Source organism: Scyliorhinus canicula, chromosome 15 (assembly GCF_902713615.1).
Source record: "Scyliorhinus canicula chromosome 15, sScyCan1.1, whole genome shotgun sequence".
In the NCBI taxonomy this organism is placed as follows: Eukaryota; Metazoa; Chordata; class Chondrichthyes; order Carcharhiniformes; family Scyliorhinidae; genus Scyliorhinus; species Scyliorhinus canicula.
In genome coordinates, this window is record NC_052160.1 from 87,036,878 (window position 1) to 87,059,969 (window position 23,092).

At 51.6% G+C, this 23,092-nt stretch overlaps 1 protein-coding gene across 5 annotated transcripts in view; it reads right to left on the reverse strand.

Moving 5' to 3' along the window:
* sycp1 (synaptonemal complex protein 1) overlaps positions 1-23,092 on the reverse strand; it is a 741,816-nt gene that overhangs the window by 354,637 nt on the left and 364,087 nt on the right. For 3 of the 5 annotated variants that reach the window (XM_038820847.1, XM_038820845.1, XM_038820844.1), the window contains one exon: positions 2,737-2,807. The exons of the other annotated variants lie outside the window; for them this stretch is intronic. In XM_038820847.1, coding sequence (XP_038676775.1) covers positions 2,737-2,807 — 71 coding nt within the window. The remainder of the gene's footprint in view (positions 1-2,736; positions 2,808-23,092) is intronic. 5 annotated transcript variants of the gene reach the window in all.

Here is a 23,092-nt window from a genome sequence, read left to right on the forward strand (position 1 = left end):
CCCCCCGACCAGGCTGGTCAAGTGGAACATTCGGGGATTGAATTGGCCAGTCAAAAGGGCCCGTATGTTCGCGCACATGAGGCAACTGAAGGCGGACGTTGCCATGTTGCAGGAGACACATTTTGAAGGTGGGAGGTGACAATCCTGGTCCACAAGCAGGTGGTGTTTGAGGTGAGGAAGTTAGAGGCGGACCCTGGGGGTAGATATGTTATGGTTAGTGGGATGTTGGAGGGAATGACTGTGGTATTGGTAAATATATATTCCCCAAACAGGGATGATGTTGAGTTTGTTAGACGGGTGCTGGGGAAGATCCCGGATCTGGATTCACCTCGACGGATTTTGTGGGGAGATTTTTTTTTACACATTTCTTTATTCTTCTCCTTTTTCGCATTTTCTCCCAAATTTACACCCACCAACAATAATCAAAAATCAGTAATAAATAATAATCAGTAACAAATATGTCAATCCCCAAATCTATAACAACTATCCCATCCTCCCACCAAACCCAAACCATTCACACCAACATGTTCACATAAACAACTGACAAAAAGGAATCAGGAATCACCCATGGCCCCCATTAACACCCATCACCTCCCCTCCCCCCCAACCCTCCCACCCAGCCCCCCCCCCCAACTAATGTTCAATGTTATCCAGTTCTTGAAAGTGCATAATGAATAATGCCCATGAATTGTAGAACCCCTACATCCTCCCCCTCAGTTCAAACTTAACCTTCTCAAGAGTCAAGAATTCGAATAGATCCCCCCGCCACGCCAGGGCACAGGGTGGAGAGGCTGCACTCCAACCCATCAGGATCCGCCTTCGGGCGATCAACAAGGCGAAGGTTACAACATCTGCCTCCGCACCCGTTTCCAACCCTGGCTGCGACACACCGAATATGGCCTCCCGGGGGTCCGGGTCCAGTTTCACGTGCACCACTTTAGAAAGTATCCTAAAAACCTCCTTCCAGTAATCCTCTAGCTTTGGACAGGACAAAACATATGAACCTGGTTAGCAGGGGGCCCCCCGCAACGTTCACACACATCTTCTACTCCTTCAAAGAATTGGCTCATCCTCGCCCTCGTGAGGTGTGCTCTGTATACCACTTTCAGCTGTATCAGCCCCAACCTCACGCACAAGGTGGAGGCATTCACTCTCCGGAGCACCTCACACCAGAACCCCTCCTCCATAAGAACCCCTCCTCCATAGTGGGGAGATTTGGGAGGCCAAGGAGTAAGGAGTTTTAATTCTACTCCCATGTGCACAAGGTGTATTCCTGGATAGACTTCTTTGTGTTGGACAAAACGCTGCTGTCTGAGGTGATAGATGCTGAATACTCAGTAATTGTGGTGTCAGGCAACGCCCCACATTGGGTGGTCATACAAACTGACAAAGGGAAGGCACTGCGGCCGCAATGGAGGTTAGATATGGGGCTGTTAGCGGATGAGGAGGTGTGCGAGTGGGTGAGGAAGGTCATTCGGGGATATATAAAGATCAATGACATAGTGAGGTCTCGGCTGGATTGCGGAAGGCACTGAAGATGGTTATTAGGGGGAAATTCATCTCAATTCGGGCCAATAAGGAGAAGGCTGGGCATGCCAGTAGGGGAAATTTTACAGGTGGACAGGAGGTATGCGGAGTCTCGGGATGACGGCTTTTGAAGGAGCATCAGAGACTGCAGCTGTAATTTGGGCTACTGCCCACAGGTAAGGCGGAGGGACAGCTAAGGAGGGTAAAGGGCGCTGTCTATGAATATGGGGAAAAAGCCAGCAGGATGCTGGCACATTAGCTGAAGAAACAGGAGCGGCGAGAGAGATTGGGAAAGTAAAGGATACTGGGGGGAAGGTGGTTTTGGATCCGGCGGGGGTGAATGATGTGTTTCAGGAATTTTAGATTAGATTGTATAAATCGGAACCCCCCATCTGGGGAGGAGGCTATGAAGCAATTCCTGGGAGTGCTGGATATCCCGAGGATAGATGAGGAGTTGGTGGAGGATCTGGGAGCCCCAATTGGGCTGGGGAGGTTACAGATAGGTTGGGGGCGACACAATCGGCTAAGGCCCCGGGATCTGATGGATACCTGGTTGAGTTTTATAAAAAGTTTTCCAAGCTTCTGGGACAACTCCTGGTAAAGGCTTATAATGAGTCCAAGGAGCTAGGAGTGCTCTACCCGACGTTATCGCAGGCATCGATTTCCCTGATTTTGAAGTGGGTTATGGATCCCGAGAGTTGTGGGTGTATTTGGAGTGTCAGAGGTGGCAATATTTGGAGTGTCAGAAGATCTGGGAGCCCAGGGTGGGGGAAAGGCCGACATTTTGGCCTTTGCCTCCCTGGTGGCCCGGAGACGAATTTTGTTGGGATGGAGGGACTCGGAGCTCCAAAGTCAGGGGTGTGGTCAGTGACATGCCAGGGTTTCTCAGGCTGGAGAAGATTAAGTTTCCTTCAATACAGGCGTTCGCTTGGAGGTGGCAGTCATTCATTGACTTCTTTAAGGAAAACTAACCGTCAGCCGGAGGGGGGGGGGGGGGGGGGGGTCAGTGAAGAATGAGGGCAAGGAATATAATATATGGGTAGTTAGGCGTTAGGGTGGGGGGAAGTTGGGTATGTTCCTGAGGGGTTTTTGTATATGTCGTATCGCTCTGTTGTTTAGAATGTTAAAATTATAACTGCCTCAATAAAATGTTTTCTAAAACAAATTAAAGCTTCAACTTATTAATTATTCCAATGAGATCTTTCTTACTTTAGCTGATTATTTTGTTTTTTAAGTACTTTTAATTCTTCTATTGCTGATCCCTCTTTATGTTCAAAAATCTAATGCAAAAAAATAAAATGGTACAGAATATTAGCAACATACAAAATAAGGTAACACCTTTCAGCAACAAAGCACGTAATTCATAATATAAGATATCATGCACTTCAAAAGTGGAAAAAGAGATATAAGGATGAAATGAATGGACAGGAAACGGGAGCTGTGCAAGAACTATACAGTACAAAGATACCAGGAAGATCCATGACTGGATTGTGACAGAGGAAGTGATGATGAAGATGAACACAATTCTGAGTCCTGCCAGCATGTCCTCCAAGCATAGAACAGTGATGACAGAATGATGCCATTTGTTATATCTATTGGTCGTCTAGGAAGAGATGATGGGGTGTTTTGGACATCCAGGAGAGTATACATTGGACATCTTAAGGCTTAATAGCAAAACTTATTTCCATCATAAAAAAACTTTTCAACATAATGGGGTGGCTTTTAACTGTTATAAGCAGAAAGCATTTTTTTCTGCTTATAGAGTCTGGAGCATGAAATTTAACACCCTGAACTTTGGGTATAGGGACCACAGTTCATAGAAATGGAGTTGATCAGACATAAAATACATGTGCCAGGATACTCCGATATCGCGGCCAAGTGTTGACGCCTGCGTCAAAACCTGCGCAAGAGGTGCCGGCGTCGACCCGATCATTCTGCGCAATGGAAGGGGCTAGCATGGGCGTCCCAGGAAGCGCGACAGCGGCGCCCACAACGGCGTCACAGACGTGCGCCGAGGTTCCAGGACTGTGATATGGAGATGCTCTTGGACGCCGTGGAGCAGAGGAGGGAGGCCCTGTACCTCGGACACGGCCATAACAACCGGGAGCGTGCCAGGACCGGAGGGGGTCTACCTGAATTGCACCCTCTCACCGTGCATGAACATAGGGCACTGGACCTCTCAGGTGGATCCGAGGACCAGGGTGTTGCCGATGTCGAGAACGGGGGCGCGCCACCAAGTGAGACCCCCCCCCGGGCCTGGCCCCCACCTCCTCCTCCATCCCGTTCCGCACCTCCTCCTCTCCCCCCCCATCCCCCTTCCCCCACCTCCTCCCAGCACCCCGAGCCCTGTCTGCATGTCTAACCATGCATGCTGTATTATGTCTTGCAGGACCACACGGCGATCAACCCGTCCCAGCGGATGCAGCCCGCCCCCAGCCAATGCCAGGGCAGCAACAAGCCAGGGATCAACCGGAGCCATCAGGCCTAGCCCGCCCACATCCAGTGTCAGTGCTCGGCCCCGACCCTCCTGACGCTCCCTCCCCCTCACCAACACCGCCTTTCCCCCAGGCTCTGAGGGGCCTCCGTCTCCGACAACGTCACCCCCCGCAGCCATGGCCATGCCATAGCAATATCTCTGGTTTCCCGCCACGCTGACCCCGACCTCCTCCTTCACCGGCGTCAGCCAGCATGACTGGTTGATGCCATTCCAAAGGATTTTTGATTCACGCTTCAGCCCATCCGGCCCGCAGATTCGCTGCAGCCCTGGGGGCCAGCACATCGCGCCATTTCTGCCGATTCTCCAGCGAGTGCGGTCCGCGTTGGCGTAGTTCTGACCGGGTCGGCGGGAATCTCGCGCCCCTCCGCCGATTCTCTGACCCAGCACCAGAATTCGACCATGGACTCATTTATTTCCATAATGGTGGCATCAAAGGTAATGGCTCCTGCAGAGCTGCAATTATGCGTGATTCTGAAATGCTCCCCCAACACGCAGTGAGAGTCCATCCAGTATTCACCGGCCACATGGAGACCATAGATGGGATTCTGTGGTCCACAATGCTGAAACGGCGTGCGGCACCACTTTTGCGCCCCCTCCAAAACTGGGTACACCATCGGGACGGCCTCAGGACGTCGCCTGAGGCCCTCCCTTGATGTGGCGAATTCCCAACGACATGGGACACGTGTGCTATTTTTTTTCAGGAACCCGGCGTGGCGGCTGTGGACTGAATCCAGCGCCGCCAGTCGGGTGGGAGCCATTCCATGGGCAGGGGGACTTTGGCGGGGGCTGGTGTCAATGGTGGGGGGAGGTGAGCCTGGTGAAAGGGGGACATTATTTGGCAGACCGGGTCCGCATTGGGCCTGCGCTATGTTACACAGCATGGCCGCTGCAGGCCACTACCGTGCGCATGCGCAGCCACAGACCCGGCAATTCTCCGTCCGTATCCGCAGCTAAAGCAGGGGCTTTACGCTGCGTGCCCGCTAACCCCCCACTAGACGGAGGATCGGTGGAGGTTTTGCTCCATTTCTTGGGGGGTAAAATGCCCCTGTTCCCACGCTGGCGTCAGCACTTAAGTCATCAAATCGTAAAATCCAGCCCAATGACAGTGAGTGACCTATGGTAGATTATCTTACCTTGTCAATCATTAATTATCTCTTTTTTCTATTCCGACTACCATCACGAAAAGGTTGAAGAAGTGCATCAGCCCTCTGAGCACTCCAGATGAGGAGGCACAGGAAAAATCAGATGCAGACCTGTCACTGTGTTCATTGGTGCTCTCCAGCAGCGCAGTTACACGCATCTCAGTGAGTCCTAGTTCTAAATTAGGTTTGGTGATCACCTCAACGATCAGGTCCACAGCAGGCAGAGGTAATGGAACCGAGGTCTCTGGCATTTGGAGGACTGGTCATTGCAGAGTCCCAGTCCAAAGACAAGCCTCTGTAATCATCCCTGGCAGCAACATTGAGTTATAAAGACACAATGTTTTCGGAGGCCATCACCAGATGCGAACAAGAGATGGAGGAGTCCATCTGCGTTCTGTTTAATGTGTTGGCTCCAGCATGCAAGCGCATCGAAGTCTCTATGGGAAGGTTGCCGGTCGTCTTGGAGACCCAGTGTGGTGAATGTAATATATGAATGTATATATACTAATTCACACTTATTGTAAGCGCAGTAGCGCCATCCTACCACTAGGGGGAGTAGTGCTGGGAGCACTTAGGAACTTGTACTGGGCTCCACCCTTGGTTCCGCCCACGACTCCTCCCCCTAGTGCAGCTGTATAAGTATCCGTGTCCAGAGTCAGCCTGGGTCACTTCGAGTTCATCAACGGGTAACAGGCTGGCTCTGAAGTAAGTCGATTAAAGCCTAGATTCACATCGGAAACACGTGTCTGGTGAATTGATGGTTCCATCACCCAGGTTCAGCCGTATCTGGATATTCGCTCGGACCTGCACACCTGCTCTAGATATAGGTGTGTCCTAACAGTGGCTAGATGAGAGGGGCTGCGCACCTCGACCTCCCACCAGATGCCCCTTCTCTTCAAAGAGTTGGAGAGGCCATCGGGCACCCAAAGGGAGCAGGAGCACCAGCCACACACCGTGGGGGGATCTACCCAGGACACTGGAAGAGTGTCCTGTCGCTCCAAATTCCTCTGCCTGTGATCCCATAGGCTCCAGTAAGTTAGGGCGAGGAGGGTACAGATTTCCCAGAGCATGAGACCATTAGCAGGCTGGGGCTGCCCAGGTCATCAGAGGGAACCTAATAGAGTAACCTTAGACAACAGCTCATGGCAGTCAACAGGTTGTTACAACCTGGCTGCAGATATCAGGGCTGCACCTCGTAGCGGTTAAGTTAAGAAAATTAAGTTTTGAATGCACAATGGTGGCACAGACATTTATTAATTGTCCATAATCTCCACTTTTGTATATATATTGTGCATTTATCCCTCTCCAGGCCTCAGGTATTGAATGGCTAACTGATGTGTTGGAAGGTGCCACGTTCATTCAGCGGTATAAAATTAGACCTTCTCCCCAATTATCTCTCATCTTGACCCCCAGTTCCATTGAGCCTTACTCAATCGCATCACAATGAATAGCCTTTAGTTCTACACCTGCGACATGAACAAAGGCACTTTGCATGAAAATCATGGCTGGACAAGACATATAACCCTTGCAGCTCAGGCAGATGTTATATGACCTTATGAGAATTGTGCATCAGGGTTAGTGATTAGGGCAGCACTGTGGCGCAGTGGTTAGCACTGCTGTCTCAGCGTCGAGGACCTAGGTTCGATCCCAGCCCTGGGACACCTGTCCATGTGGAGTTTCGCCCCCACAACCCAAAAACGTGCAGGATAGGTGGATTGGCCACACTAAAATTGCCACTTAATTGTGAAAAAACGAATTAGGTACTCTAAATTTCAGTGGGTAGCACTTTTGCTTCACAGCTCCAGGGTCCCAGGTTTGATTCCTGGCTTGGGCCACTGTCTGTGTGGAGTCTGCACGTTCTCCCCGTGTCTGTGTGGGTTTCCTCCGGATGCTCCAGTTTCCTCCCACAAGTCCAAAAAAGCCTTGCTACTAGGTAATTTGGACATTCTGAATTCTCCCTCTGTATACCCGAACAGGCGACGGAATGTGGTGACTAGGAGCTTTTCGCAGTAACTTCATTGTAGTGTTCATGTGAGCCTACTTGTGACAATGAAGATATTTATTATTTAAAAAATTAAAGGATAAAAAGGGTCAGTGATTATCCTGGTTCTGTTGCACTGAAGGCGGATGTTTGTGGATGCTGTAAGTATTTATTGTGACCAACAGTGGAGTCTTTTCACCAAAGATTAATTTGCAATGCTGTTTATTTTATGACTGTGAGGTTTTGGTTGAAGTAGTATTGAGCACCATAGCCTTTTATGCCTTGCTGCTGCATTTAAGGCTGAGCATTATTACTTTAGTAGTGCCCACTCCCCCCCATGCATGATGCCGGCCAATGGAAGTTGGTTCCACCTGGTGACATTTTAAATGTCTGCTGGATGGAAATGTGTGCGCTGTCAGCAGTGTGTGCTTATTGTGGTGAACATGTCTGCTTACCTGTGAGGATCATAGTTTGCTGCTGAACAGCTGTCGAGCCCTTTCCTCCACTGAATCTCTCTGTGAAATCACAGAACGCACATCGATATGTAATTCATAATATGATTGTGTTCTCATTGACATTAAGTTTGCAGAAATGACAGGCCTTTTTGAGATGAACAATGTTGAGAACTGTAATGGTATGAAAGTGATGCTCCAGTACATCTCCTGTAGTATCTATGAAGGCAATAAGTTATCGCTGACAGCTTTGTATGGATCTCAGAAAGTTTTGACATATTTCAAGATAGATGGATGGCATGGTGGGTCACACTGCTGCCTCACAGCACCAGAGACCCATTTGATTCTGACCTCGGGTGACTATCTGTGTGGAGTTTGCACATTCCCCCCGTGTTTGCAAGTATTTTTTCAAGGTGTTTCGGTTTCCTCCCACAGTTCAGAGAAGTACAGGTTTGGTGGATTGGCCCTGTTAAATGGCTCCTTAAGTGTCGAAAGGTTAAGTGGGGTTACGATTATAGGGTGGGGATTGGGCCTGGATTGGGTGCTCTTTTGGAGGGTCGGTGCAGACTCGATGGGCCAAATGGTCTCCTTCAGCACTGAAGGGATTCTAGAGTAGAAAGCAACAGGTTTCATCCTCCACAGGATTGTGATTGTCTATTTGTTGTACATCCTGGCTAGCTAGAATTTCTTCATTGCCTTGATGGATCTTTGGTTTCTGCTAAAGAAATAAGCTTATAAAGTTTCAAATAGCATTTTCCTTCCTTTCAATATTCTTTTTTTTAAGGGGACCATGACACCCCCAGATGTGAAGTTTCATGAGCAACATGCCTGGGCATGTCTCCAGAAGAATCCATGTAGTAACTCTCCAGAAAAGGTCAACTAGCAATGCCAGACATCAGGTAACCTGTGGCAGCCATCATTATTCATTCTCTTTTCTTGCTTAAAAAAAGGTCCTCTTCAAACAATTGGGAATACACAAGGGTGACTTGTGTTTTTGTTTGTATTATTGGTGCATTGTTGCATAAAGTTGCTGTGTGAAGGTTATTGTTACTGGCCTTTACTGAATGATGTAGGCCAAGGGTCCAGGAGAATCCAGACCCATTTTCAGTACATTAACTGGCCAGTCACTATATTTCCAAGCCCGCGTGATCCTCCGGTCTTCTGGGTCCCTGGCACGGTGGACCTCACGATGGGCCAAAGGAGTAACTTTTCAAGGGAGTTGGCCATTAAAGTCCATTGGAGGGCCTCCCTCACTTCCACAATGCAAATCCTGCCGTTCCCACACCAAATTTCCCCCCAAACCACACCCCACCACCAAGGACCACCCATGAGAGAGAAACACCCACCAGAGACCCCCCTAATTCCACAGACCCACACGACAGACCTGGCTGTCTGCATTATTTAATTCATCTCCCTTCATCCCTGAGTGGCTTTCAAGGAGTCAGCTATGAAACTAACCAGTTAAGTGTTTTAAGTACTCTCACTTCCTCTTTACTCCACTGAAAACGCTGAACTGTCATTGTTGTGGTCCTGGATCTGTCAATCATTGCTAGATGTTGATTTTCCGGTGAGGACGATTTGCTGAGCAGTCGCACATCAGGTGGCTCTCCTCCCGCGAACCCAGAAAATACTCACTTTTCAGCAAAAACTCGTCAGAAACGCAGCAACACATTCCCCAACCTTAGTAAGTCAGAGGAAGAAAGAAAGAGAGCCTGCATATAAGAAAAGATGACCGGCAAAAGCCAAACTAGGAGCCGAGCAGAGGCCAGAAGTAGAAGGGGCCAGGAACGGCCACACTCGGATGAGCCAACCAGCGCACAAGGCAACGGAATGCAAGTTTCGCAGGAGCAAAAGGAGCAAGGCAGACATGATCAAACTTCCCCGTACCGGGGGCAGCTGGAAGGCATCCTTCACCGAAGCACTAAGGGAGCACCAGCAGGAGATAAAAGCGGACATTAAGGCCGTGATGAAAGACGCGGTAGCAGCTGGAACAGCGACAGCAGGGAAGAGATAAGGAGCCACTAGCAAGGGGCAACTGCACAGCGACGAGCCGACAAGGGGTTGTGGGGGGAGGGGAAGCACATCTGTTGATACAACTGAGGCTTTATTGCTCTAAGATGTGTGGCCTCCCACAGCAACTGGCAAAATGGCTGCTGCATGGAGGATACACATTATTTATACTCCGCCTACTGGGTGGAGCCAGCAGGCAGGGGCTACCGGCGAACCTGGAGTACAGGTCCTACCACACATCACCTAATAAAGGTGTAAAAGTGCTTTACCATACTGGGTACTGGACAGCCTTCTTCGAGGCAATGTTCAAAGTGGTGGGGATGATGGTGGAGCCATGCTTGAAAGTGGTGGTCTTTGGGGTACAGACCAGCCAGATCTCTTGACGTGTAGGAGGCCTTAAGCCCTTGCCTTTGACTCCCTGATCATCCATCGTAAAATCCTGTTCAGCTGGCGGTCAGCAGCACCACCTAAAGTTGCAGACTGGCTATTCAACCTATCGAAATAGTGAGCAGCAACCGGACTTCGCTTTCGGGCTGCCCACTCAAAATGGCAGCTCGATTGCGAGATTTGCAACGGAATCCCTCACAGTCCACGCCAGCAAAATCTGCATGGAAGGGATTGTGAATTGCTTGAGGATTTGTGCTCCCAGCGTGAGAGCAAATCAATTGCGATTCATACCTGGAGGTGTCATAATATACACACAAGTATATGATGTGCACAGACAGGCAGCGATTGACACACAGGATGACCAATAAAAACAGAACACAGCAGCCAATCACCAGACAGGACACGACCACTATAAAGCCAGAGGGCACTAGTTTTCCCGCTCTCTTGGGATCCAGCCTCTGAGACAGTCAGAGCCCATGAGCAACAACGAGAACATACACCATGTGGTAGTAAGATTGTGTGGTGTTGCACGTTTTACTTGAGTGTAATACGCGTTTATTGGAGTGTATTAACACGCCTCCATTTAAAGGCCGTGTGCTTAACACTGCTAGGCTCTATATGTGTATTTTCAGCTCGGGAGTCGCCAGGTGTCGTATAAACACCTCACAAATATTCCAAGGTCAGGTTCAAAGTAATAAAACGATACACCGATTAGTAAGTTCCAAACGATTAGTATTTATTATTACAAATATAATAAATACGCATGCACACGCTAAGGGACTAAGCTACAACTAAACTAAGCGATCAGAATACTTAACTAAACAGGAACAGGCAAGGTCAGGGAGCGAGGCCTTCGTTTCGATCTTGGTCTGTAACCTTCAGAGAGTGTGCTGGTCGCTGGGGGTCTAGTGGGGCTGGTTCGCGTAGCGAGCGTCGTATTGCCACTTACGGTTCGGCGGCTGGTGCTCAACGGCTGGAGTCAGGATACAAGTCGAAGTTCTGGGTCGAAGTCAAAGCCGGAGCACAAAAACAGACCGGACCATGTGTGGGGGTCTATCTTTTATAGGGCCCCAATGTCCGTGCCTTTTTTGGGGCGGGCTTTTACCTTCAGGTATCGATTGGATCCGCTCCCAATCGATATCTTTCGAATCCCCCAATGTGAGGGTCTCTCCTCGATGGAGGGGGCGGTCTCTTGTGGTGGATACCTCTGGTGCCGCTCTGTCTGGACATCCACTTAAAGTATCTATTCAAACCCAAATGTTGCCATTGTGTGTGCCCAGATCTGGATTGCCTCATTAATATGCAAAGCGTTTTGCTATTAACACCTTTGGTTGAGATCTTCCACCTGGCCAGAAACTAGTTTTGCTGCGTGCAAAATGCACGTCTTTGCAGACTGCTTGTCTTGGCTAAACTGCTTTTTCCCTGCAGTCTTAGCAGTTCTCCATCTTGTTAGCCCAGTGTCCATCTTAGGTGGCTACACTTGGTCAGGTTAGCCTCGGGTCTCCAGTCAAGTCAGCATAGTGTCAACCCACAGTTAAAGTATGTATGATAGTTAAGAGTTCAATAAAATCGAGTTGCATTTCTTCAAGTGTTGGAAGCCTGTCTCTCTCACTGCTGCAGTAAACGCAGTCCTCGCAGACCCAGCTTACCCAACACATCATGGTACCAGTGAGTCATGCTCGAGTTTGACGGATCTACCTTGAGATAGTCTGCCTTTGACCAGCGATCAGCCATCCGGTAACATGGACAGCGTCCGCCCTCCCCCGCAGCTCCGCATCACCGGCAACCTCGGTGCAAACTGGCAGATTTTCAAGCAAAAGTTCCAGCTGTATCTTGAAGCCACCGACCTCAAAGCCGCATTGGATGCCAGGAAGATTGTTCTCGTCCTCTCTACAGCCGGGGACCACGCTATCCACATCTTTAACTCCCTCACCTTTGCTGAAGGCGAGGACAAGACAAAGTTTAAAACAGTCCTGCTGAAGTTCGACGGCCACTGTGACTTCGAAGTCAACGAGAGCTTTGAATGCTATGTGGTCCAGCAGAGGCTTCAGGGTAAGGATGAACCTTTTCAGTCCTTCTTAACCCATCTCCGTATCCTCGCGCAGTCCTGGAACTATAGCTCCACTTCCGACACCATAATCCGCGACCAGATCGTTTTCGGGGTCCACTCCGCTCCCCTTCGCCAGCAGCTCCTTAAAGTTAAGCAGCTCACTCTTACCATCGAGACCTGCGTCCTACACGAGCACGCTAACTGCCGGCACTCTCATATCAAGGCGGCTGAGATGGAGCGGCAAGGCCCTCACGATGCGGAGCGGGTGCAGGCCGTAAAACAGCTCCAGGGCCAGAGTCTGGATGAGGGCGGCCATTTGGCTTTTCCCGGGCTCCTGCGCATGCACGTCACGACCAAGGTGATGGCGAGGCCAACGACCGAACTGTGCAGGTGTGTACATCGTTCGACCCCACCGCGCATGCGCGGTGGCGCACGGAGCGTCCTGACATCGGCGCCATGATGTGCAACAGCTGTGGCTCCGCCCATTTAAAGCGGCAATGTCCCACGAAATCTCGACGCTGTCTCCACTGTGGAAAGCTTGGCCACTACGCAGCCCTGTGCAGATCTGCTCAACTGCCCAACACACAGCGATCCCAGTCGCAGCGCAGGAACGTCCGATCAGTACAGCAACCCGTTGCAGACTCCGACATGTTTCCGGATCCCGACACCGAGGGCCTCACATCCCCATTCCGGGTGGGCATCATCACCAAGCATACGATGCTTTCAGCCAAGACGGTGAAACAACTCCCAGTGATGAGCATTGATGCGGACGATGACTGGTGTGCCACTCTTATGGTCAACAAGGCTCGCATACGCTTCAGGCTGGACACCGGCGCTTCAGCGACCTCATTTCAAAGTCTGGCCTTGACACCATCCGCGTCAAGCCAAGCATTCTTCTACCGGCCTGCCAGCTCATCGGCTACAATTGCAATGCCATTGCTGCCAGTGGCTCATGCCAGCTTGCGGTATCCCATCGTTCTTCAAAAGCAACCCTGCGTTTTGAAATTGTAGGAAACAACAGAGCTTCCTTGCTCGGTGCTCAGGCCTGCAAAATCTTGAATCTTGTGCAGCGGGTTCACACCATGTCGTCCGCTGAGGCAACGGCCTCGCCAGATGTCAACTTCCAAACCCAATTAAATGACATCATAGCACAATACCGCAGCGTCTTCGAAGGTATGGGCACACTCCCCTACCGATACAAGATAGTACTGAAGCCGAATACCATGCCTGTGGTTAATGCACCGTGTCGGGTGCCGGGACCCCTTAAGGACCACTTCAAGCAGCAGCTGCAAGACCTCCAGAACCAGGGCGTCATTTCTAAGGTCACGGAACCCACGGACTGGGTTAGCTCCATGGTTTGTGTCAAAAAAAACGTCAGGGGAACTTCGCATTTGTGTCAACCCCAAAGATTTGAACTGTAACATCATGAGGGAACACTACCCTATTCCTAAACGAGAAGAGCTCACCAGCGAAATGGCTCACGCCAAGTTTTTCACGAAGCTGGATGCCTCCAAGGGGTTTTGGCAAATACAGCTGGACGCGTCCAGTCGAAAGTTGTGCACATTTAACACCCCGTTTGGCCGTTACTGTTACAACCGGATGCCCTTTGGCATCATCTCCGCCTCGGAGGTGTTCCACCGAATAATGGAGCAAATGATGGAGGGCATTGAGGGGGTGCGAGTGTACGTCGATTATGTCATTGTCTGGTGCACAACTCCTCAGGAGCACATCGATCGCCTCAAACGAGTGTTCCATAGGATCCACGAGCATGGCCTCCAACTCAATAGAGCCAAATGCTCATTTGGTCAAGCAGAAATAAAGTTCCTTGGCGACCATATTTCGCAGTTCGGTGTTCAGCCCGATGCAGAAAAGATGTCGGCGATCAATGCCATGAAGACACCAGAGGACAAGAAGGCGGTCCTCCGCTTCCCAGGGATGGTCAACTTCCTTGGGAAGTTTATCCCCAACCTTGCATCACACACCACAGCTCTCCGCAATCTCGTTAAAAAAACTTCCACTGGCTCCCCGCTCATGAGCGAGAGTGGCGTGAGCTCAGGGAGAAACTCACCAAGGCCCCGATACTGGCGTTTTTCGACCCCGTCAAGGAGACGAAGATCTCCACCGACACGAGCCAGGCTGGCATTGGGGCAGTACTCCTCCAGTGGGATGAATCCTCCTCCTGGGCCCCAGTCGCAAATGCATCTAGAGCCATGACACCTACTGAGCAATGTTATGCTCAGATTGAAAAAGAATGCCTGGGCGTCCTCACAGGGATTGACAAATTCCATGATTATGTGTATGGACTCCCCAAATTCACGGTCGAGACAGACCACAGGCCATTGGTTCACATCATCCAAAAAGACCTCAATGACATGACGCCACGGCTACAACGTATCCTCCTCAAACACCGCCGCTACGATTTTGACCTGGTCTACACCCCGGGAAAGGAGCTCATTGTGGCCGACGCGCTCTTGAGATCCATCACCACGCCGTGTGAGCAGTCGGACTTTGTCTGTCAGAAAGACACTCAGGTGACGTTTTGTGCATCCAACTTTCCGGCCACTGATGAAAGGGTCGTGCAAATACGTCAGGAGACGGCCAGGGATCCTTTACTCCAGCGGGTCATGCGACATCTCACAGATGGTTGGCAAAAGGGGCAGTGCCCACAGTTCTATAATGTAAAGGACGATCTATCAGTAGTGGGCGGCATACTGATGAAACTGGACAGGATAGTGATACCACAGAGCATGCGAGAGCTGGTCCTCGGCCAAATCCACGAGGGTCACCTGGGGGTCGAAAAGTGTCACCGTCGAGCCCGAGAGGCAGTATATTGGCCCGGCATCAGTCAAGATATCGCCAACACGGTCCTCAATTGCCCAACGTGCCAAAGGTTCCAGCCGGCTCAGCCGAAAGAGACTTGGCAGCCGCATGAACTGGTTTCCTCCCCATGGTCCAAAGTTGGTACTGACCTCTTTTATGCGAAGGGCCGAGACTATGTCCTCCTCATGGACTACTTTTCTAACTACCCCGAGGTGGTCAGACTGACTGACCTCACACCAGCAACAGTCATCAAGGCATGCAAAGAGACCTTTGCCCGTCATGGCATTCCACTTACAGTTATGACTGATAATGGCCCGTGCTTCTTCAGCCAGGAGTGGACGGATTTTGCCCGGCAGTACAATTTTAAGCACGTCACTACAAGTCCCCACTACCCCCAGTCGAATGGGAAGGCTGAAAAGGGGGTCCACATTGTAAAAAGACTGTTGTGCAAAGCTGCTGACTCGGGTTCGGATTTTAACCTGGCGCTGTTAGCCTACAGGACAACTCCTTTGTCCGTTGGCCTGTCCCCAGCACAGCTGCTAATGAACCGCACACTACGGATGACGGTGCTGGCTATCTACATCCCGGACCTTGACAATTTTCCGGTCCTGCAGAGGATGCAACAGTCTCGGGCCCAATGCAATTTGCCCACGCCACAGATCTCCCTGCTCTGGTCACTGCTGACCGAGTTCGTGTTCAGCTACCTGACGATGGCTGGTCTACCACAGCTGTGGTGGTTAAGCAAGTGGCCCCCGAGATCGTTCCTTGTTCGCATGCCTGATGGCTCCTTTCTTCGGCGTAATAGGCGGGCACTGCGGCTACTTCCATGCTCGCCACCTGAACATGATGTCCCGCCTCGCATGCTGGTTCCTCAGGATGCGCCCTTCCACGAGGCCACCGATCTGCCAGTTCTTTTACCGACCTCTACATTGGAGGCCGTTCCGCCCGTTCCAGTGCAGGCTGCCCCTGACCCACCCTTGAGGCGGTCAACTAGAATTTGTCGCCCGCCACAGAGACTGAATTTATAGAATGAATATTGCATTGCCTTGTGATCCGTTTACACATCTGTACATATTGTTTCTTCCTAATTTGTTATCTGCCCTCTATGTGCACTAGACACCTTCCCATGTAAATATATTCACATACTTTGTATATAGTCAGGCTCCTACACACACACACTCACTATTTATTGACCAATGCACATTTTCTAAAAGTAAAAAAAAGGGGCGGAGATGTCATAACATACTCACGAGTATATGATGGTGCACAGTCAGGCAGTGACACACAGGATGACCAATGAACACACAGAACACAGCCAATCACCAGACAGGACACGACCACTATAAAGCCAGAGGGCACTAGTTTTCCCGCTCTCTTGGGATTCAGCCTCTGAGACAGTCAGAGCCCATGAGCAATAACTAGAACATACTGCGGTGATATGAGTGGGAGCACTGCCATTGGTGCAGAGCATTGATTTCCCATTGGCTCTGGCTGGTCATGTGCCTCTCGTCTGATTGGCTGGGTCCAGTCATGTGACTGCAATCTTTAAATATTGGCAGGCGTGTTTCAACAGTTACCTGACAACTGCAGTCAGCAAACCCACCAAGGAGCAGAAACTCCATACCCTCCACTCGTGCGTGGGCACGGCGGTATATTCAATGATTGAGGACGAAAGCGATTATGATGCGGCCATGGATATCCTGAAAGGACACTTTCTCCGGCCGGTCAACGAAGTATACGCATGGCATCTCCTGACGACTAGACAGCAGTTCCCTGGTGAGTCACTCGACGAATTCTACCAGGCCCTCACAGCTCTAGGGAGAATGTGCGCCTGTCCCCAAGTTTCGGCGACTGAGCACATGGAACTTTTAATTAGAGACGCTTATGTTGCCGGCATGCAATCTTCCTCTATCCGCCAACGATTGCTGGAGAAGAACGCCCTCAGCCTAGCTGAGACACGGACCATTGCAACCTCCCTGGAGGCCGCCGACCTGAACGCCCGCGCATACGCCCCCGGCCGCGCAGCAACCCCCTGGACTTCATGGCACGCGCCAACCCCGTCATCCGCTGACCCCGACCCCTCCCCAGGCCTGCATTGCGGGACGCTCCGACAAGCTATCGGGGCCCCGCTACTATTTTTGTGGCCTATCTAAACAACCCCGCCCGCGCTGCCCGGCCCGCTCCGCTCTGTGTAAAAGCTGCGGTGGTGTTCCAGACCAAGTCGGTCGCTGCTGTTCCGCGCAGCGACCGCGGATCGCCCCCCGGGCCCCTCCCAGGGCCCCGCGCACCGACATCTCCGGCCCGCCTCCCGGCCCCCGCAGCAGACCCACGGTCCTCCCGACTCCCGCCTGCCCCGACCGGCCCGCAGACGCCACTGACACTGCCCCCAGCTGCCACGAGGTCCCCACGGACGCCGCCATCTTGGGTCCCGGACGCCACGTGCGGGTCCTGGGCTCCGCCATCTTGGGCCAACACGGAAGGCCCTGCCAGCGATTACTCTGCCAACGAGGATAACCTGGCACTCTCGCCACGACTTGCTTCCATCACACTCGACCAGTCGCGACCACGCTCGTTCACAGGACGAAATGCCTACTGGACTCCGAGAGCACGGAAAGTTTCATCCACCCCGACACGGTAAGACGCTGCGCGCTCCCCATCCACCCAGTTAAGCATAAAATCGAATTGGCCTCGGGTTCGCACTCCGTCCAAATCACCGGGTGCTGCATAGCGAACCTCACGGTCCAGGGGAGGGTTTTCAAAAACTTCAAACTCCTCATTCTCCCCCGTCTATGCGCTCCAGCACTCTTGTGCCTGGATTTCCAGTGCAACCTGCAGAGCTTAACCTTCCAATTCGGCGGTCCTATTCACCCCCTTACTGTCTGCAGCCTCGCGTCCCTCAAAGTGGACCCCCCTTCCTTGTTTGCTAATCTCACCACAGATTGTAAAACTGTCGCCACTCGGAGCAGACGATACAGTGCCCAGGACCCGGACCTTCATCGGGTCCGAGGTCCAGAGGCTCCTTAAGGAAGGATTAATCGAGGCCAGCAACAGTCCCTGGCGAACCCAAGTGCTGGTAGTTCGGACTGGGGAGAAAAACCGGATGGTCATTGATTACAGTCAGACCATCAACAGGTTTACGCAGCTGGACGCGTACCCTCTCACCTGTATTTCCGACCTGGTTAACAGGATCGCGAAATACAAAGTCTTTTCCACGGTGGACCTTAAGTCGGTCTACCACCAGCTCCCCATCCGCGCGAGTGGCCGCAAGTACACCGCGTTTGAGGCAGATGGGCGCCTCTACCACTTCCTCAGGGTTCCATTCGGTGTCACAAATGGGGTCTCGGTCTTCCAATGGGAGATGGACCGAATGGTCGACAAGCATGGGTTACGGGCTACCTTCCCGTACCTCGATAACGTCACATCTGCGGCCACGACCAGCAGGACCATGACATCAACCTTCAAAAATTCCTCTGAACCGCGAAACTCCTTAATTTAACCTACAATAAGGATAAGTGTGTATTTAGCACCGACCGTCTAGCCATCCTCGGCTACGTAGTGCGGTTAGGCCCCGACCCCGAACCCATGCGCCCCCTAATGGAACTCCCTCTCCCCAACTCCCTCAAATCCCTCAAACGCTGCCTGGGCTTCTTCTCTTATTACGCCCAGTGGGTCCCCAATTACGCCGACAAAGCCCGCCCCCTCATCCAGTCCACCTCTTTTCCCCGGTCGATGGAGGCCCGCCAGGCCTTTAGCCGCATCAAAGCGGATATCGCAAAGGCCACGATGCGCGCTATCGACGAGTCGCCCCCATTCCAGGTCGAGAGCAACTCGTCTGACGTAGCTCTGGCGGCCACCCTGAACCAAGCAGGCAGACCCGTGGCCTTTTTCTCACGAACCCTCCACGCTTCCGAAATCCGCCACTCCTCGGTGGAAAAGGAGGCACAGGCCATAGTTGAAGCTGTGCGATATTGGAGGCACTATCTGGCCGGCAGGAGGTTTACCCTCCTCACAGACCAATGGTCAGTAGCTTTCATGTTCGATAATGCACAGAGGGGCAAGATCAAGAACGACAAGATCTTGCGGTGGCGGATCAAGTTGTCCATGTACAACTACGATATTTTGTATCGTCCTGGGAAGCTCAACGAGCCTTCCGATGCATTATCCCGCGGTACCTGCGCCAGCGCACAGATTGACCGCCTCCGCTCTCTCAACACGGACCTCTGCCATCCAGGGGTCACCCGTTTTTACCATTTTATTAAGACCCGCAACCTGCCCTACTCCGTTGAGGAAGTCAGGACCGTCACCAGGGACTGCCACGTCTGCGCTGAGTGCAAACCGCACTTCTACCGCCCCGAACGAGCGCATCTGATCAAGGCATCCCGCCCTTTTGAACGTCTCAGTATAGACTTCAAGGGTCCCCTCCCCTCCAACAACCGTAACACATATTTCTTGAGTGTTATCGACGAGTACTCCCGCTTCCCTTTCGCCATTCCCTGTCACGATATGACCACCACAACTACCGTCATAAAGGCCCTCCTATCCATCTTCTCCCTGTTCGGTTACCCTGCGTACATCCACAGCGACCAGGGGTCCTCCTTTATGAGTGACGAACTGCGTCAATTCCTGCTCAGCAGGGGCATAGCCTCTAGCCGGACGACCAGTTATAACGGTCAGGTCGAGCGGGAGAATGGCACCATTTGGAAGACCATCCTGCTTGTCCTACGGTCCAGAGATCTCCCTATCCCCCGTTGGCAAGAGGTCATCCCCTACACCCTTCATTCAATCCGGTCTCTCCTCTGTACTACCACTAATCAAACACCTCATGAACGTCTTCTTGTTTTCCCTAGGAAGTCGTCCTCAGGATCCCCTCTCCCGACCTGGCTGGCCACTCCCGGGCCCATCTTGCTCCGGAAGCATGTGCGGGTGCACAAGTCCGACCTGTTGGTTGAGCAAGTCCAGTTACTCCACGCCAACCCGCAGTATGCGTACGTGGAGTATCCAGACAGTCGGCAGGATACGGTCTCGCTTCGGGACCTGGCACCCGCCGGCGTGCCGTCTTCTCCTCTTCCATCAACACCCCCCCCCAACCTCAATTCCCCCCAGCGCCCCCACGGCCCAGCGCATATACCTCCCCTTCCCCGATTACAGCGTCTCCACCACCGGCCCGGGGTACCGAGACACATCTACGACCGACGCTCCCGGAGGGAGGCAAGGACGACCATCAGCTCAACGTCACCGGCTCCACTGCGACGGTCCACCAGAACATCACGGGCACCCGACAGGCTGATCGTGACCATCTGATGCAACCATGCAACCTTATTGGACTCTATTGTAATTTCTTTTGCATCCTAATGTAGTATTGTTTATTTTTGCCACGAGCCAGCCCATATCTTTAATTATCTCTACTCATACCACCAGTCCTCGGACCCCCCCCTCTCTCTCTTCCCCTCACAACCCCCCCCCCCCGCCTTCTTTCTCCACAAGGGGTGAATGTGGTGATATGAGTGGGAGCACTGCAATTGGTGCAGAGCATTGGTTTCCCATTGGCTCTGGCTGGTCATGTGCCTCTCGTCTGATTGGCTGGGACTAGTCATGTGACTGCTCACCAATTGGTCGAGAGGCAAGCAGACCCCGCCTCAGAGGCGGGGTATAAGTACCCAGGTTTCCCGGCGGTCTGCCTTTCTCTGTAGTCGACCACTGGGCTAACAACTAGCTGATTAAAGCCACAGTTTGGATCTTCATCGTGTCTCGCGTCCAATTGATGGTACATCACATACACCATGTGGTATTAAGATAGTCTGGTCAGGTTACCCTCAGGTCTCCAGTCAAGTCAGCATAGTGTCAACCCACAGTTAAAGTATGTGTGATAGTTAAGAGTTCAATAAAATCGAGTTGCATTTCTTTAGGTGTTGGAAGCCTGTCTCTCTCACTGCTGCAGTAAACGCAGTCCTCGCAGGCCCAGCTTACCCAACACAACAAGAGGGAGAACATCAGGCGAGATGTTCCCTTGGCTGATGGCGGATTCGGGAAATCCAATTGGGCAGAAAACGGGTTCAGACGACAAAATTTTGCAGGCGTCGATTTGATGCCAAATCGCAATTCTTCATCACCTCGTTAATGCATTCCAGTATGCATAGAACATTACAGGGCAGTACAGGCCCTTCAGCCCTCGATGTTGCACCGACCTGTGAAACCCCTCGAAAGCCCATCTACACTATTCCTTTATCGTCCATATGTCTATCCAATGACCATTTGAATGCACTTAGTGTTGGCGAGTCCACTACTGTTGCAGGCAGGGCATTCCACGCCCTTACTACTCTCTGAGTGAAGAACCTACCTCTGACATCTGTCCTATATCTATCGCCCCTCAATTTAAAGCTATGTCTCCTCGTGCTAGACATCACCATTCGAGGAAAAAGGCTCTCACTGTCCACCCTATCTAATACTCTGATCATCTTGTATGCCTCAATTAAGTCACCTCTTAACCTTCTTCTCTCTAACGAAAACAGCCTCAAGTCCCTCAGCCTTCCCTCATACAATCTTCCCTCCATACCAGGCAACATTCTTGTAAATCTCCTCTGTACCCTTTCCAATGCTTCCACATCCTTCCTATGATGCGGCGACCAGAACTGCACGCAATACTCCAAATGCGGCCGCACCAGAGTTTTGTACAACTGCAACATGACCTCATGGCTCCAAAACTCAATTCCTCTACCAATAAAAGCTAACCCACCGTACGCCTTCTTAACAACCCTCTCAACCAGGGTGGCAACTTTCAGGGATCTATGTACATGGACACCGAGATCTCTCTGCTCGCCCATACTACCAAGAATCTTACCATTAGCCCAGTACTCTGTCTTCTTGTTATTCCTTCTAAAATGAATCACCTCACACTTTTCTGCATTAAACTCCATTTGCCACCTGTCAGCCCAGCTCTGCAGCTTATCTATGTCCCTCTGAAACTTGTAACATCCTTCCGCAGTGTCCACAACTCCACCGACTTTAGTGTCATCTGCAAATTTATTCACCCATCCTTCTACGCCCTCCTCCAGGTCATTTATAAAAATGACAAACAGCAGTGGCCCCAAAACAGATCCTTGTGGTACACCACTAGTAACTGGACTCCAGTCTGAACATTTCCCATCAACCACCACCCTTTATCTTCTTCCAGCTAGCCAATTTATGATCCAAACTGCTAAATCACCCTGAATGCCTCCGTATTTTCTGCAATAGCCTACCGTGGGGAACCTTATCAAACGCTTTACTGAAATCCATATACATCACATCAACTGCTTTACCCTCATCCACCTGTTTGGTCACCTTCTCAAAGAACTCAATAAGGTTTGTGAGGCATGACCTACCCTTCACAAAACCATGTTGACTATCTCTAATCAAATTATTCCTTTTCAGATGATTATACATCCTATCTCTTATAAACCTTTCCAATACTTTGCCCACAACAGAAGTAAGGCTCACTTGTCTATAGTTACCAGCGTTGTCTCTACTCCCCTTCTTGAACAAAGGGACAACATTTGCTATCCGCCAGTCTTCTGGCACTATTCCTGTAGACAAAGATGACTTAAAGATCAAAAATGCATGTACAGTAAACACAGTTTGCAGATCATTAGCAGGCCCAATCTCGGCAATTCTCCTCCCCGATGAGCCAAGTTTCAATGGCGTGGTTCACTTGTGCTTTTAAAAATCGTGAAACCGACGTCGTGGCTAATGAGGGTGCGAGAGGAGCGGCTGTGAGCTGCCAGGGTGGCCACTGCGGTGGGTGGGCCCTGCCAGGGCCGGGGGAGGAGGGAGTGATGGGGGAACAGGACGAGTGGCCGAGGTGACCCCCCCACAGAACTGGGGCAGTGTCCAGTTCCGGACTGCCACCATTGCGGCCTGCAAAATAGCCAACTTGCTGCGCACCCACTGATCACTCACCTTGGCCCCTGGTTCTGCAGAGTGACACCAGCCGTATGGGTGCCCCCATCCCCCTCACACCCGCACCCAGCCCACTGCCATACCAAACCCTCCCCGGGCGCCACCTGCCGGCAGCCTACCCAGGGCATGCACACAGTAGCCCCTATGGGGGCACTGAGCAGGGGCCGTAGAACGTACTCCATAGAAGGGCAGTGGCAGACGATGGGGCATCGGGGACAGGCACCAGGGCCAAAGGCTCCCGCAGTGCCAGCCACTGACGGGGCCTGGAGTGCAGGTATGTGGGGGCAGAGC